This window comes from Stegastes partitus, unplaced genomic scaffold (assembly GCF_000690725.1).
Source record: "Stegastes partitus isolate 25-593 unplaced genomic scaffold, Stegastes_partitus-1.0.2 Scaffold2650, whole genome shotgun sequence".
Taxonomy (NCBI): domain Eukaryota; kingdom Metazoa; phylum Chordata; class Actinopteri; family Pomacentridae; genus Stegastes; species Stegastes partitus.
In genome coordinates, this window is record NW_007580381.1 from 9,326 (window position 1) to 26,597 (window position 17,272).

General features: G+C 40.4%; 1 protein-coding gene across 1 annotated transcript; it reads left to right on the top strand.

The window, feature by feature from the left end:
- Positions 1-1,247: 1,247 nt before the first annotated feature.
- Positions 1,248-16,138, top strand: LOC103375527 (MAGUK p55 subfamily member 6-like). The gene is made up of 13 exons (XM_008305831.1): positions 1,248-1,376; positions 4,070-4,147; positions 5,506-5,624; positions 8,913-9,065; positions 9,735-9,884; positions 10,126-10,353; positions 11,263-11,394; positions 12,295-12,397; positions 12,531-12,602; positions 12,696-12,857; positions 12,941-13,143; positions 14,142-14,270; positions 15,394-16,138. The coding sequence occupies exons 3-13, from the start codon at positions 5,508-5,510 to the stop codon at positions 15,568-15,570; spliced, it is 1,626 nt and encodes a 541-aa protein (XP_008304053.1). The 5' UTR covers positions 1,248-1,376; positions 4,070-4,147; positions 5,506-5,507; the 3' UTR covers positions 15,571-16,138.
- Positions 16,139-17,272: the final 1,134 nt, after the last annotated feature.

Genomic DNA, 17,272 nt, shown 5'->3' on the forward strand with positions numbered 1-17,272 from the left:
GGATCATTTTGATTTTCAACTGCAAGGACACTGATACTGTGCATGTTTTTTTTTTCCAGAGACATAAGAAAAATAACTCTGTTATTAGTGAAACACACTGTGCAAGATAGTCAGTAAATCAACAGCAGTCAGTGGCTAATGTGGATTTTTAGCTGCACAAAAACTGATATTGTGCATGTTTTTTGTTTTTTTCCCTCCCAGAGCGATAAGAGAAGTAAACCTGTTATTGTGATACAGTCCACTAACAGTGGAAGTGATAAAAGATTGTCAGTAAAGTTCTCTTTTTGGCAACAATTTCAGCAAATTTTCAATTCAAAAACGTCAGATTGTAAGCCTGATAACTGGTCACAAGGTTACTGTACATTTTAATTTATAGTGACAGTTAAAATTAAAAGCAACCAGTGGCTAATTCAGATTTTTAACTTTAATATTATTCTAGAGTGATATGTAAAAATAAATCTGTTAGTAGCAATACACTCCACTAACAACAGAAATTGCTAGAGTTATTTAGTAAAGCTCTTTTAGCAACTATTTTGCCACATTTTCAACGAAAAATTGTTTAAAGTTCAATAGCTGGTCAGTAATCTACTATGTATTTGATTTTATAGTCACACGTAAAATCACAAGCTTCTAATTTAGATTTTTAACTCTAAGGACACTGATATGCAGTTTTTTGTGTAAATTTGGAAAAAGAAATAAATCGTTTTTTGTTTTTTGGTGATACACTTGCACTAACAATTGAAATGGTAAGAGATACTCCGAAAAGCTCTTTAATGTGCATTTATTTTGGTACATTTCCAATAAAAAACTACAGATTGGATGTCAAATGGCTGGTAACTGTACAAAAACATGCCATAGTTATAACAAATAAACTTGATCATTGTGGTACAGACCACTAACAGTGAAAATGAAGAGAGATATTTAGTAAATCCCTCTTTTTTTGCCTCTATTTTGGCACATTTTCAAATGCAAAACTACTGATTTTGAGTAGCTGCCCTCACACAACCCCCATAATAAAGCGTCATAATAAAGATCATCTGAGGTTAGAAACTGAGCGAGTGTCTCCCATCAAGCTGTCATTTACCTCCACAACGCGTCTCAACTACCTTCTTTCGCCGGTATTTATTTCAGTGTGAAGTTCACAGTAACTGATACGGGTTGGCTGTGGAAGATTTCAATGGGCTGGATATATCTGGATGACATTAACCCTGAACCGTGCGAGAGTGCGGAGCGGAGAGAAAGAGGCGCAGAGGGGGAGGCAGGACGGCGCACTGGAATTGCACTAACAAGTTACTATTGCGCAAGTGATCGGGCGAATTATGAAACTCTGAACTTGCGGCAAGCATGACAGCGTGACTGGATACCGATTAAATTAGGTAAAGTTTCATCCATTCATTCATTCATTCATATTTTTTGTAGCGGCGGTTTCATGGTGGGACGCTCTGCTTCCACTGCACCGCCGGCTAATGTTAGGTAGCCACATATTACTGTTAGCTACTAACTAGCTAGCTTAGTAACCGGACTTGTTAGCTAAGTCCGCCTCGCTGCTTCTAGTACGACTACAAAGAGGGCATTACCAAGCGGAGTTAGATGGTTTAATTTAACCTGCTTGTCTGTTAGTAATTACTGCTGTTGTTTCTCAGAGTGAAATCTATTTTACAGCGCACGCCTGTATGGAGATGCTAGCAATCATTAGCATTGCTAACTTGCGTGCACATCAGCTACAAACACGGGACGGGGGGGCTACCTAACAAAATGCTAGCGAACAAATGCTAAACGTGACCTGACAGCTGCTCGTTACAGTTAAACCGACTTTAAAGAATATGTTATAGTTGTGCGTTAACGTTTAATTTAGAGTTTATTACAGCTAATTAGCCACCAACGGCTAGTTACATTGGAAGTGGTTACACGTGCCCAGTACGCGTGTAGCTTGACAGCAGATTTAAAGCAGCGCAGCCAAGACGGTTCGCGATTATTATTATTTTTTGGGGTTAAATGTTGTGATTTATTTGCCCGAAAACCACTAGTTTCGAACTTGTCTGACAAAACGAGCACCCAGCCTTTTCTTCTCACCCAGTTGCTATTTAAGAAACAGACGGAGGCTGTTTAACTCTGTCGGGAAACAGTTTTTTTGTTGGCCTTTAACTCATAATTCAATTAAAGTGGGTGAACAAGCAGTGCACAGTTCCCTTGGTTTTCACAAGTTCTTATCTCCCTGGATTTTACAACTTTGAAACTTGGAGCTACACAGTTGTATTTTTTCATTAGGAGTTTATTTCAGTTTCATTTTTAACATTTCCCTGCAGTGAGGTTTCATGAGAAGTGTTCAAAGGCTTTTATTGTCTTGTGCACCAAAAAGGAAGTAGTTAATAAACTCTTAGTGCAGTGATTCACCTGGTTACACAATGCGTATTGTGTAGGTAGACAATGTTCAATATTGAGAGAACAGTGCAAAAAAGAATATGCACACAAATACAGTATTAATAAAAAAGCTATGTGCAAATAGTGCAAAAGGTCAAGATGTGCATTTACAGTCATGCAAAGATTGCACTGAGATGCATTGTCTCCTTGGGTATGAATTTCTGTACAGCGGCCCAGAAATCCTCAATCTAATTTGTAGCAAAATGTATTTTAAAACGGAAAATATGTGCATATTAGAATTGCAATGATTAATTGATTAGAGAACCCGTCACAATTATAAACATCCATTTCTATACACCAGTCTATCACAGGGCTACACTTAGAGACAGACAACCAAGCACACCCACATTCACACCTACAGACAATTTAGAATCACCAATTAACCTCAACATGTTTTTGGACTGTGTGGGAGGAAGCCGGAGAACCCGGAGAGAACATGCAAACTCCACGCAGAAAGATTCCGGTGCCCCCACTGGGACGCGAACCGGCAACCTTCTTGCTGCGAGGCAACAGTGCTACCAACTGCGCCACCTTGCATCCCACAATTATAAACCGAGAAGTCAAATTCTTTGATTCCAGCGACTTCAATTTTAATATATTCTGATTTCTTTGCTCCTCTACAACAGTAAACTGAATCTCTTTGGCTTGTGGGCAATCGAACACGTTTGTAATCTTGGGCTTTGTGAAACACTGATTTAAAATTTTCACCGTTTTCTGCCATTTTATCAACCGAACAAGGAATTAATCAGCCTACAGATGATCAGCTCTAAATCTAAATTTGAATGTTTTACAACAGACTGTAAATTTGCAGTCTTTGGTTAAATCACATAGCTGCAAAACTCAAACTTTAAAGAGAATTTGGTGATAAAAAAAAAGGTACTTTTAAAGATTCTTTTGTCACATACAAACGCTCACCTTTCCCTTGCATTTGCCATCTTTTGAAAATACAGATTTGTTACAATTTTCTGACATTTTATAGATATAATCAAAAAAATGATTCAACAATGGACATAATCACTTTAACTGTGTAATCATTATACTTGACTACTGTTATCAGCGATGCGTGTGAAAAGTTAGTGAAGTACCTATAAATCTGTTTTATGATGGAGTGTCTTGATCAACAAATGTTCTCCCCAACATTTGCCTCATTTAAATGTCGAGCACATGGGCACATGAGGCACCATTTGCTGAGAACATGCATGAAATATTGAGCACAATTCAAAACAGACAATCTTTAACTGCTGCAGAACAAAAAGAAAAAAAGTCTTCGTGTTAATTTAGCCAAATAGGCCACAAACCCATGTCCTGTGCAAATCAAGCCTCTCTAGTTAGACTTTTGTCATTTTTTTTCTCATCCAAAGACTTCCACATTCTCACCCTTGTAGCTTTAGAAAATTTACACATGAAGACAAACTTTTTAAATGGCCACAGGTCATGTGATTGACGTGGCCAATCAGACGGTCTGCATTACAACACTGCTGAGTGAATGGGAGAAGCGTGGACAATGAAGCCACCCTTGGGGCAGAGAGTAGCTTCTCTTTCCTTTTTGCCATTTGTTTTATTGATACGTGGGAGGATTTTTAAGGCTGTCTAGCATCATTTCAGCCAAATAAAAGTAGGATTTTTATTTTTTCCGCTCTCTCTTCAGTCCACAGATACCAGATGAGTGTTTTGCAGAAAACACTGGACTCAGCGCTGCACTGATGATTTGAACACAAGTTTGTCGGTGAGTTCTTTCAGGTTTCCCCAATTTACTCTGCATGATTATCATTTTTGTGGACACTGTGTGGCTTTATGATGTTTATACAATTCACAGTTTATAGCTCAAAGTTGAGTTTGTCCAACTACATACTAAAGCAGCAGTGGATCTGGTTTTTCCCTCCCTCTTGTTTGAAGAGCATGTTTGTATAGAAAGTCCTCGGGGCCTCTCTGTGTGTGGCTGGCACAACCTTTAGCCACAAGGATGGGAGACTCATCCTCCTTTTGTCATTCAATTGGCCTCTTTGTCATTCGCTTAATTCATAAGTGGCCTTTGTGCTAACATGCGCATTAAAAGCACCACGGCAGACACAAGTTTGCTCTGCTCTCCTTCACTCTCCATTCTGTGTCTTGCATTTGTTTACCAGCAGCACACGTAGGCTCGCTTCATTTCACGGCATGGCTTGCTTGTGCAGCACGGTGACCTTAGTGTGTACGCTCTACTGACTTGGCTGGATTTCCTACGTTCTGCAGCTCTCCAGTTGCTCTGGTTTCTGTAAGCGGGCAGTTGGGTGGCTTTTGACCGTGTTTAGAGAGTTTCACCATCCTGAGCTGAGGAATAATAAACATGACGGTGGCCAATGCAAAGTCTGGCTCAGGTAAGCCGCCCGAGTCCTAACTAGCATTTTGCACAGAAACTGTTGCCGTGTTGACATTTTAATTACCATCTGAATGGCTGCTGCGGCCCTCTGTCCACAGACGAGTGGGTGCTGCTGCTTGTGCTTTTGCATGAAAAACGGCCGAATGTTTTGTATTCTTCCATTGTGGTGAAAATGACTTCAGCCACTGATTCTGTCAGGCTTCAATTTCTGTCTACCGCTATTTGCAAAATGTCTGCCGCGAGTAAACAAAAGAGAATTGTTGACAAGTTTGTTTTAATGGAGAGATAATTACAGGGAAGCACAAAAAAAGGGGAGATTATTCACTTTACTTTGTTTAGCAGGCTGATTAATGAAATCAAAAGCTGTAATTTCCCCATGAATTGGGTCTCATTTTCTTGCTCTGTCTAAGCCACTACCACATAGATCTGCGAGTAGAACAATTCCTTTGTGGCTCTGCGTGCTTGTTGTTGCTGCTGCTGCAATGGAAATGAGGGGTGATGTTTGTGAATTGGCCCATTGATTCACTGTCCACTTGTTTTTGCATTGTAAGATTTTTTTTTGTTTTTTTTCATCAGTGTTTTCATTGGCTTGGAATTTTAATTCTATTCATCACTGCGTTGTTTGTCGCTACCATTTCTGCTCGGATTCACTTAGCAGTAAACTTCAAATAGAGGAAAAGACGTTGGGTTTGCCAAATCCTTGATGCGTATTTACTCTTCTTCAGCCATGCAGCAGGTACTGGACAACCTCAAAGACCTGCCAACAGGCACAGGAGCCAAAGATATTGACCTCATCTTCCTCAGAGGCATCATGGAGAGCCCCATCGTCCGATCCCTTGCCAAGGTACAGTAACGCTCACCGACACTACTACTACTACTGTGTGTGTGCTGTGCTTAGAAATGCATTCACACATACAGTGAATTGTAATCTCATTAGCTGGCCTTCTAGCTATACTCGAGGAGGAGCTTAGCATGAGTCAAAGGAAATTAAGGTGTAATTTACACGGCACTTCGAAGATCATGTTTAACTCTATCTGACAGCTGTACGAAATGGAATTCACACGCCCTGTGCTTATTTGTGTGCTCTATGGGCCAGCATGTGTACCTGCAAACAAACCGTGCATCCCTTCCCTACATTAGCTAATCCTGCTGCGAGGTTGAAATTACATGCAGGAAATCTCCCAGTCGATGTACAACCCCGTCCGTCATCCGAGGAGTAACATAATCAAAGCTGCGCAGGGTTGTACAGCAGCACGCCGTGTGGTTTTCATTTGATCACCAAATAATAATCCATAACATCCCTCAAAGTTGTGTTTGTGTACACAGAGAACGTCGGCGAAATCAGCGTAACACACAACTAAAAGAGGCCGACAGCATGACGAACAAATGGCTTACATAACATTATCCAGAAAAAATCTCCCCTGCAGATTGAGGTCATCAAGTTCAACCACCATATCTATAAATAGAATGCTTTTTTATAGAAAACCTGCCACAAAGACGGGCTCTTGTCCTCATTTCTAACAAATAGATTACAGCTTGGTCGAGGTGTTGGGTGTTTTACGTAGATATGTCATATCAAATGGAACAATATGAATGAGGTCATATTCACTGTATTTACTGTACTGTTAATTTTCCTTCCTCTTTTTGTGTCACAGTTTGACTGAATTGTTAAGCCATTAATAATTCAAATAAAATGAACAATGACACATTGTGTTTGAACACAACAGAAACAGTTGCTCTATAACTGGAGGATTAGGAGGATGATCTACTTCCCCATCTGCTAAAAATATGACGGGAGCTTTTTTTTTTTTTGTGCTACTTTCATATTTTTACTGACTGTTGGCTCAGTTTTATTTGCAATATAGCATCTTGTGTGGGAGCAGCATCAGCATGGCTACAACTAGGGAGAACTCTAAAGTGTCTTTTGCGCAGTATAACAAAAAATAAAGAAATAAATAAATCAGTGCCATAAATGATCAAAAAGAAAAAAAAAACAGAAGTTCATTTAAAATTTTACAAAAATGAAAAAAACTGCGTCCAAAGGTTTTACCAATACTGAAAAATAGTGGCTCTACATACTGTAGATATTTTATTTCCTATTTTACAACCTCTGCAAATGACATGTTTTTCACACTACTCTGCAGATCGACTCTAGAAACATGTTTCACTGCACAGAATGTACCTTCCAACAACTTGCTCTTCTGTTTGCCGTTTTTAACCCATAGTTTTTAGCAGCATTAATACTCAGATTTATGTAAAAAAAATTACAAATCTTATTAATGAAATCCTCAAAACTGTAACATGTTTGTATCAACACGGAAGATTTTCAGTCGATAAGCTCAGATTCAGGTTCAGATCGGCATTTACATCCCATAATAATCACTATTACACTGGTTTTCCATGCTGCATTTATTTTTATTGGTCACGTATGATATATTTAGCTGTCAGTCTCTTTAATTTGTTTTCATATTGGTCTCATCTCTGCTCTGTGTGAACACAGCCTGCAGTTAAGCTGAGAAGTCCCTGATTTATTGTTTTTGTCACATGACTGCTGGTCGTAACTGAGTCACTCAGAGCTTCTCAGATGCACTTAGGAGTTCTTAGGAGTTAGGAGATAATTGATGTGTTTCATTCGGATGATATATTTTTGATGAATTTTTAAATCATACATGTAGAATAAAAGGATTTCGTTGAAATAGCACAATTTTAGGCATAGATTTGGTGGATTTTTCTTGAGGGAATCAAACGTCACACCTGATGATGTCAAGGACAGCCGATAAGTTGAAAATATAATCAGTGTTTACAGTTTCTTCCTGTAATAAATACTGTAATGTCTTTCTAAAAACAAGCCTTTTAAACCTGCTGACAGCTTTTGGGGTTCTGAGGGTTACATTTTTCTTAACGTAAGAATTTCTCAGCTGACTTTCTAGAAATGTGCTATACATAGTCTGCATTGAGGTGTAAAATTACCACTGGGATCCTTTTTGCACCTTGTTGTTGAGTTCTGTCTCTCTGTCTGGTTGGTTGGACAAAACAGAACCAAGCCCACTTTGTGCTCAGTATAGGTGGGGGAGGAATTCACTGGGAAGAGCTTTACATATTATCAGGTTGTCGAACAAGTTTGGAGTCACTCAAATTTAAGAAGAAAAGAACAAGTCAGACGAGTGGTGTGGCAATAAGAAAGGGAATGTTGTGGAGTGAAAATTACAGTCATTTTGAGTACGGTAGCTGTAATTATTCCGTGACTAGTCAGAGTTTTTATTCCAGATATGTTACATCATTCTGACTAGTTTGAGATATCTGTGATTCACTTTGAACTACTTGAACTGCGGATATCTCAGAGGCCATTGTGATTTGTCTAAACTGTTGTGTGCGCTGCTGCTCATGTGAGGCAGCTGGATATTGGTACAACGAAGAGTTCAAACAATGTTAATGCAGATAAGATGGTTTGAAAATGCCACGAAATCAGAAGCGCCCCTCAGTGAGGAGTTTGTAGAGAAGGAGAGCTTTGTTCATTTGTGACTTGTGATCAAAATTTGAAAGAACTCTGGCCTCAGGCTGCTCTGACATGGCGGTAAAACAGCTCGTCGTACGCGGTCGCTGTGGCATAAGACGTTTGAAAAGCAAGCTGCCTCCACCTCCAGCTTTCTGACGTTAGGTCAAAACCCTAATTCGAGATATCTGTGACTATATTTTGACCAGTTTGAGATATCTACAACCAACTAGTTTTAACTTAATTTAGGTTACCTAAAAGGACAATGTAGATGTGTTGAATTCAGGCAATCAAAGATATCTTTACCTACAATTCGGACTAGTTGGAATTAAACTGTAGGCATCTGAAACTAACGTTAGAAGTCATAATTCACATTGCAGACATCGAAAGCTGATTTGTAGGTATCTGTAATAAGAAACCACTTACACATGAATGGTGATAGTGACGCCATTTGCCCCAGGAAGCATGGCATTGTGGATATCTGAAATGTTCTTTTGACAAGGAAGAATTTAAGAGCAGATGTCTACAATACATATCCAGTCTCACTTTCAAATTGGAAAACAGCTTGCCACAAACGCACACGTAACAGAGTTGACAGTGTTCTTACTCTGTCATGTTCTTATTTTTTGGTGCGTTCAGGCTCACGAACGTCTCGAGGAAGTTAAGCTGCAAGCCGTTCGGGACGATAACGTTCAGCTGGTCACAGAGATCTTGGATTCCCTCAACATCCTGCCTGAAAAAGATGCCTCCGCTGCTGAGCTCGTCAGAATCCTCCAGGAGCCTCACTTTAAGGTATCTGAGGCCTTTTTGCCCTCATCCTCAGTTGTTACTGGGTTTATTGGGGGGGTGCGGAGAGTAAATGGTTGAGCATGTGTTTTACTCGTGGGAATGAATGTCAGAGCTTTTTTGCTCCCACCACGGCCTAATTTTCTCTGAAGTGCCTGTCTGGCAGCACTGCTTCCTTGTCACCCTTTATATTCTCAACCCCTTGCGTGCTGCAGCAACAGAGGGTGGGGGTGTCTTTCCTTGGGCCAATAGCAGGCTGAGTTATGTGGGTAAAGTCACGGGGAGAAGACTGTCACGCACGGTTTCAGCAAATCTTCACATTTGCTGATGCAGTTTGTAGTCTCTAACCAGAGCTGACTGTATTCGGCGGCTGCCAGGGTAAGAACAACACTGATTTATCCTCCGCGTTTATCAGTTCGTCTTCTGTCGGAGCTGCCACGAAGGCGTCTCTCCGTACAGAAATGAAAAAATGATTTATGTCTTCGCTCTGTCAGAGGGATTTATTGAATGCATGTTGCAGTTCCAGTCACTGTTTGTGGTATTCTGGTGGGTGAATGACATCGTGTCTGATTGTCATCAGAAAAAAACTGTTGGAAATTTACTCCACTGTGTCTTTGAGTTTAAAGACTGAGCTTAATCCTACTGTTTGTATTTCTCTCTCTTGTTCTGTTTCAGTCTTTGATTGAGGCTCATGATAAAGTGGCTGCAAAGTGCTACGAAATGCCCCATGCTGCGGTTAACAGCAATTCTTTGTTGACAAGCACACTCATGCCAGCCGATGCCGTCAGGATGATCGGTATCCAGAAGAAAGCTGGAGAACCGCTGGTAAGTTCACCCGGCATTTCTATCAACTACAGCTCTACAGAGGAAACACGCCTGATAGGCTGTAAAGTGCTTTACACATGTCCTCTTTTATTGACCATCTGTTCGACCCAAGTCTTGCATAGTAACTCAACATGGATGAGTTCTTTTACAGCAGCCGGACAGGCCAACCCATGAAACAGGCCTCTCCTCTGATTTATGAAGTGCGGATGTTCAGTACTTACTGGCTCTTACTCTCTTTCAGGGGGTGACGTTCCGAGTGGTGCAGGGGGAGATGGTGATCGCTCGGATCCTGCACGGCAGCTCGATTGACAGGCAGGGCATGTTGCACACGGGGGACATAATCCGCGAGGTGAACGGCCGCGAGGTCGGCAGCAACCCCAACGAGCTCCAGGAGCTGCTGAGGGACTGCAACGGCAGCATCACGCTCAAGGTCCTGCCGAGCTACAAGGACACGCCAGCACCGCCACAGGTGAGGGGGAAAAGGGAGGCTTCATGTTAGGTTATCTGCGAGTAAGTAATAATCATGTTAAACTAGAAAATTCATGCATTCAGTGATGCATTGTCACTGAATCGGTGCCGTCAATGTCAAAGAATTTATATTGACATGGTTTATTGGTATTCGGTAGAGTATTCAAGACTTGTACTGTACCTCTCAGGGATTGGGTAAGAGCTGCCTGACCTGGCCGATCTCAGAATGCCAGGCTTCTGAAAACTGAACCCACGGAGGCTCTATTAATAAACACTCCACACACTAAGTAGGACATACGCCACTCCATTCAGTGGAGCAGCCCCTCTCCTCCTTACTGTAACAGGCACACGCAGCAGCTGACACTGAGCAGCAGTATGTAAGGTTATGTCAGACACTGACCTTAGTGTGCTGAGCGGGATCCAATGGGCTCTTTCGACTGTTTTGCTACGTGCTCGTTGGTTTCCAGTTGTGAATGCTCACGTTGATGTTTGGACTCCTAAAGTTACATCTGGTCCACCTCGTTCAACCTCGCGTCTTTGAGAATTCACAGCGAGAACTAGAAAAGACAAAATTCCTAACAGAAAATGTAATCAGTGGAAAATAAAGACCTTGTCCTGAGAGAGCTGCTGAAGAATCATCATCTGTGGTGCCATAAAAAAGCAAAATGTCAAAAATTGCAGCTCTTAGGAAAGGGAACTTACTTGATAGGGGGAAAAAGGACATTTACTTTCACCTATTATAGTTTAACGTTTACTTTAAAATGTTCGTTTGTTCTACAACCTGATGATTAAAAAAGCTCAGATATGTTCAATTATTAGACTTCTGAGGGACTGTAAGTGTTGTTGTCTGCTGTTGTGAGTGAATGTATTTATTAATAGTCTAATATCTTGTTCAAACCTTAAATCGCAGGTTTATCTTAAGCCACACTTCAACTATAACCCGGCCACAGACAACCTGATCCCCTGTAAAGAGGCAGGCCTGGCCTTCTTCAAAGGCGACATACTTCACGTAGTCAACAAAGAGGACCCCAACTGGTGGCAGGTGAGTCGATGCATATTGCTCAGCGATGGTGAAACACACCTTAGCTAGACGTTAGCGGATTGGAAATGTGTATTTTTACTTTTCACATTTTGTTTTGCGCAATAAAACAAAGCAGCAGAAACAACAAAAGCAGAGTTAGTGTGCAGAGCAGATTGAAAAACCTCGTCAAACCTCAAAATTAGCAAACAACAGATAAATAAAATATTATAATGTGCTTTATATAGGTATATAAATGTGTATGCTTGTACATGAAAGTGTTAGCACATATATACTAAAGCACACTTGTCTATTTAACCCCTTGTGAAAGAGGGAGAAAGGTCAGTTACAGTCGGGTATGATCAGTTGGGATTGTAAAAGTTGATTCATCAGACAGGTTGTAAGGCTGTATTTCATATCGATGTTTGAAATTTGAATCTTCCATAACTGAGCCCCCTTAAATGTAATAGAAAATGAATGGAACATTGGAAGGTGTAACTGTTGGGTATGTTTTGTATTACGTACATGACTGTTAAGCTGGAAAAAAAATCTTTACAAGGCACCTGAAGCAGAGCAGGCAAATTTAAAAATCAGAAAATGAAAACACAAGTTTAAAAAGATGCGCTGATGAGATGAGTAGCCTCCCAAATTATATTGCAAATCCATAAAGTACAGATTTATTAGGGTATAATAAAGAGTTAATAAACAATTCTGATGAACCAACCATTGTCACTAGATATTGCATACAAAATATCAGTCCTCCAGGTTTGAGTTTGATCAATCAAGAGAAATCATTTTATCTGCTGTGAAAACTGCAGAGGCTGCTACAGATGAGGAGGAAGAGGATTCTGACAGATGTGGTGTTCTGTTTCTATGTGAAATATTTAAACTAATATCATCTCTCCATCTCTGATTTTTATATAGGCTCGCAAAGTTGTTGGTGGAGCCACTGGTCTCATCCCCAGTCAGTTCTTGGAAGAGAAGAGGAAAGCTTTTGTGAGAAGGGACTGGGACACTTCTGGTACAGGTCAGTACAAACCACATCCGTTCTTCTCGCTCTCATTGTACCAGCTGCTCTTGTTTAGTTTTTATCATAGTCACAAATCTGGAGCCTTTAGCACCACCATGTGGTGTACTGACACCTTGTGTTTGTGGTTCAGGGATGCTCTGCGGGACTCGAAATGCAAAGAAAAAGAAGAAAAAAATGATGTACCTCACTGCCAAGAATGCAGGTATGTATTACCACTGGTTCTAGTGTTCCTAGTTATCAAATAAATGACAGTGACGCTATGATTCTTATTGAGCCTGTGTGTTGCCTTCAACAGAGTTTGATCGCTATGAGCTGCAGATCTATGAGGAGGTAGCAAAGATGCCCCCGTTCCAGAGGAAAACACTGGTTCTGATTGGAGCTCAGGGTGTCGGAAGGCGAAGCCTGAAGAACAGACTTATCGTCCTGAATCCTCTGAGATATGGAACCACTGTCCCCTGTGAGTGTGTAAGAAGACAGCTGAGCAGTTGAATTAACCGTAGTTGGTTTCCTGTAACACCTGTCCTTACCTTTTACCTGCAGTTACGTCACGCCGTGCCAGAGAGGAGGAGAAAGATGGCCAGAACTACTGTTTCGTGACGCGGGAAGAGATGGAGAAGGACATCAAGGAGAGCCGTTACTTGGAGCACGGCGAGTACGATGGAAACCTTTACGGCACCAAGATCGACTCCATCCACGAAGTGGTGGACGCTGGCCGTACCTGCATCCTGGACGTCAACCCTCAGGTCAGTTAAAGGCACATCAGGGCTGCACCATGCATCGTTTCAGCATCGACATCGTGGTTGCATCTTTTTTTTGGTACTTGACGCAGAAATAAAATCTTGCATAGTTGCCATTTGCCAAGTTTTTTAACAACTTGACAAAGGGTTTTTGATGTGCAGGCTCCACACATGCACAGTAAAATTAGTGGAGGAGGAAGATTTGATGGCAAAAAAAGATGCTGTGTCAGTTATAGGACTGTATAACTAATGGAATGTTAATCACCTTTCACGGTTTAGGCTTCTCACAATTAAATGAACACAGTAAGCTGCGATATTAAAATACTTTGCTCATAGAAAACAATCCACTTAGTTTCAATGCAGTCAAATCATTAGAATGTCTCTTTTCAAAGAAATTTTGGTCTAACGTCTGTCGGAGTTGCTACACTAAGCAGAGACTAGAGGCTTCTGTGTTCATGGTGCTGCAGCTGACTTGCTTTCTTCTATTGTTGACTGCATGTGAAGCGTTTGGAGGATGTCGGTAATTTGTAGCTTTCTTTTGTAAATGAGAAAACCAATGAGGCTTCGTGGGTACAATTTATTCACATTTTGCCTCTAGGAGATGCACTGAAATTAGGTAAAAAATATTTTAAGCCTAATTTTGAGGCAGATTTGTTCGCTAGCAGGAATGTAGCACAACACTGCAAGTGAAAGCTTGTTGCTAAGACCAAAAACTGAGGCAACAGTATGTCTGAACACTAAAATCAGCACCACAAAGCTTTAGAGGATGAATGCAAAGGTCAATGTCATCCAAGCAAAAAATATATAGATACTCAGTGCCTTTGCCAGATGCACTCACTCTCTCACTCTCATCACATTTTAGTCACGTATGATTTGTAGATAACTGAAAAGTCACTAGGTCAGTTTCTTCCCATATCATGCAGCCCTGAGGCACACACACTATGTATGGATGTGTTTTTTCTAAAGTTGTGATTGTGAGATAACATTTTTTTTTTTTAATGCAGGCCCTAAAAGTGTTGAAGACTGCTGAGTTTATGCCATTCGTGGTGTTCATTGCTGCTCCTGAACTGGACACACTAAGAGCTATGCACAAAGCTGTGGTAGATGCTGGACTTACTACCAAACTACTCACAGTAAGTTTTCAGAAGATTTCCAAATGCATATACAGGCATAAACAGAAGTTTACATACAAGAGCATGTCTATGATGGCTGTCTTGAGTTTCCAGTGACTCCTTTAACTCCTAATTTTCTGTGATGGAATCATTGGAAGACATGCCTCTTTGTCAACAATCAAAAAAACAACATTTGATTCTGTTTGTGGCTGAGTCTGATGAGTGCATCAAATAGGCCCAGAGGACTCAGCAGCTGTAGTCAGTCATAATCACTCATGACAAATTAAGAGGTTATGCAACTAAGGCCACGTTTACACATACCCGGGTGTTTACAGAAACAGATCTACGTTATCAAAGATAACACTGTTTACACAAATCCAAATAAACAAGAGCTGCTATGAGCATGCCAAACCTATAGGAGGCAGGGAAACAAGAAGCATAAAGCCATGCCAGCCAATCAGAATCCTGGAAAAAAACACAACAACTAATGGCACAAATTACTTTCTGTTACTTCACCGATAATGGCGTGAGGGTCGTTCGTTTGGACCGACAGAGAAGTGGAGCTTCACTACGGAGAACATTTCTGAATGTAAATGCAAACAGGCCAGAAGCGTTGGCACAAACGTAAAAACAAGCACTGCTTCAACCGCATCCTTTTTTGACGATTATGACAGCAGCCAAACTGTAAACATGGGTTGCACACATATGACGCTTTTGTTGCATATTGTGCTGTTGAACTCCTCCTGTCTGCATGCAATGAGAGTTTTCCAAAATCTCCACTTTGGCCAGAGTTTTCAGAAATGATCGTTTTCGGCGACTCGTAGCTTCGTTTATGTGTAAACCAAAGGCATTGAAATATCACCGTTTTTGCTACGTGTAAACAGGGCCTAAGAAAATTCGATGAACTATCACCAAAGCTGATGTTTCCAGTTGCTGTATATCTATTTTTGGCACAACAGATTAGTCATATTTCCAGAAGACCTATACTGAATTGAAGGAGTCACTGGAAAGTCACGACTGCCATGCAAGTGTATGTAAACTTTTGTTCACGACTGTAAATCACGATGGGAGTTTAAGTGGTTATTACTCCCAAATAATTGTTTCTTTAATCATATTAATGGGCTGAATGCCTCGTCTTTTACAGGAGAACGATTTAAAGAAAACTGTGGATGAGAGCGCCAGGATCCGCCGGGCGTACAGCCACTACTTTGATCTGACAATTGTCAATGACAATCTGGACAAGGCCTTTGACAAGCTGCAGGAGACGGTGGAGCGGCTATTCATCGAGCCACAGTGGGTTCCAGTCAGCTGGGTCTACTGATGTTTTACCCCCTACTGGACAGACGCCGCCGTTCGAGCTGCCAGGCCTGGGATGAAAGGGGATTCAACACCGAGCTGCACACTGACAAAGTGTTGGACATCGGCCCTGTGTGAACTGGGTCTCGCACAAAGCTGCATCAGAGTCACCTTGATCTGAACTGCCAGATTCCTTTCTAGCACACTATGCAACTCACAACACACGGGAAGTGTACTTATTTATTGGCAAGTATTTTTTAAAGAATATTTTCTATTCAAACACATTGGAAGACAACGCTGGCCCTCGCGTCAGATTGTTCCGAAAGCAAACGCGGTCTTTTGCCATGTCCTGTTTTAATTTTACATCTGTATGTAAGATAGGTAAATTGTATTTATTCTGAGAAAATGAGGGCTTGCTCATTGAAAAGGACGATACCTCAGTGTTACAGTTTACAGTGCATATGCGTCCAGTACTTCATCTCATTTCGTCACTACAAACTTGTTGTCGTTCATGTAGATTAGAGTCATATTGTTGAGACCTTTGTCCTCCTGAAGGCAACATTTACGCCCCTACGTCTTCTTAACCTCAACTTCACGAAAAGGAAACTGTTGTACAGGGAGAAAAACGTAATACTGTAGTGTTTACCCGTTAATTCTCTTTCTCTCAAGAACAGACATTGATTATGCTGATTGTTTGTCGGACGTTTGGATCATGTAACTGTTTCTGACTGTTAGACCAGTCGACTTGGTGCTGTGTTTGTGTTTGAACGAAAAACTTTCCACAGGACTCTGGAACAGGGTACTGCATCTCAGTGAACCATCCCTTTTGATGTGATAATACTAAAACTTAACAGTTTTAAAATAAAGTCGATATTTACTTATAAAGAAAGAAAAAAAAAAAAAGGTATATTTTACAAGATTTCAGATAAGATGTATTTTCAGATGTCAAATAAATAACTGGTGTTTTCTAATCGTCAGCTTTGGATTTTGTTTTTTGGAGCGAAAAGAGACAAAATGGTTACAACAATCTGAGGTGGTTTTATTGTCTAGATTTTTCTTTTTGCATCGTAGAAATAAACATACAACTTAAGTGGAAACAATTTACAATAATAACATTGTTTACTGAGGCACAATAAAATCAACGGCACCAGAAGTTTAAATATTCATAAACCAATTTGCTCAAGTGCATCAAAATGAGGTTGTGGTTGGAACATTAAAAAGAATAATCTCTTTGGAGGAAGTGCTTCAATTTGGGATGCAAAAATGCAACATTTTTAAATTGATTACAGCAATATTAAATAGGAAAAAAAAAGTAAGACAAGTTTTTACAATCTAAACCCACAAACTGTGAAGGAGAACAAATCCATTAGCAAGGCCTTCAGGGATCAGACATTACATTAGACCACCGATATCAAAAGTTAGTGTTTGTGTTACAAAGTGAGAGGGTTAGGTTAAGTCTCTGTGACACTGACACAATAATACTATCATATATACTGATGACAAATGTTATTACATTAAAAAAAAAATGAGATGCTTTTTAAAGACACCAGGCACATTTATGTCTTGTATGTAGGGCTGCAACTAAAGTTTATTTTCATTATCGATGAATAGATTAGTTGTTTGGTCTATAAAGTGTCAGAAAAGTACCCAAAAAGCAGTCTTTTTTTGTTGAAATATATCCAGTGTACTCTCAAATATTCAAGTTTAAGAAGCTGGAATCAGAGAAA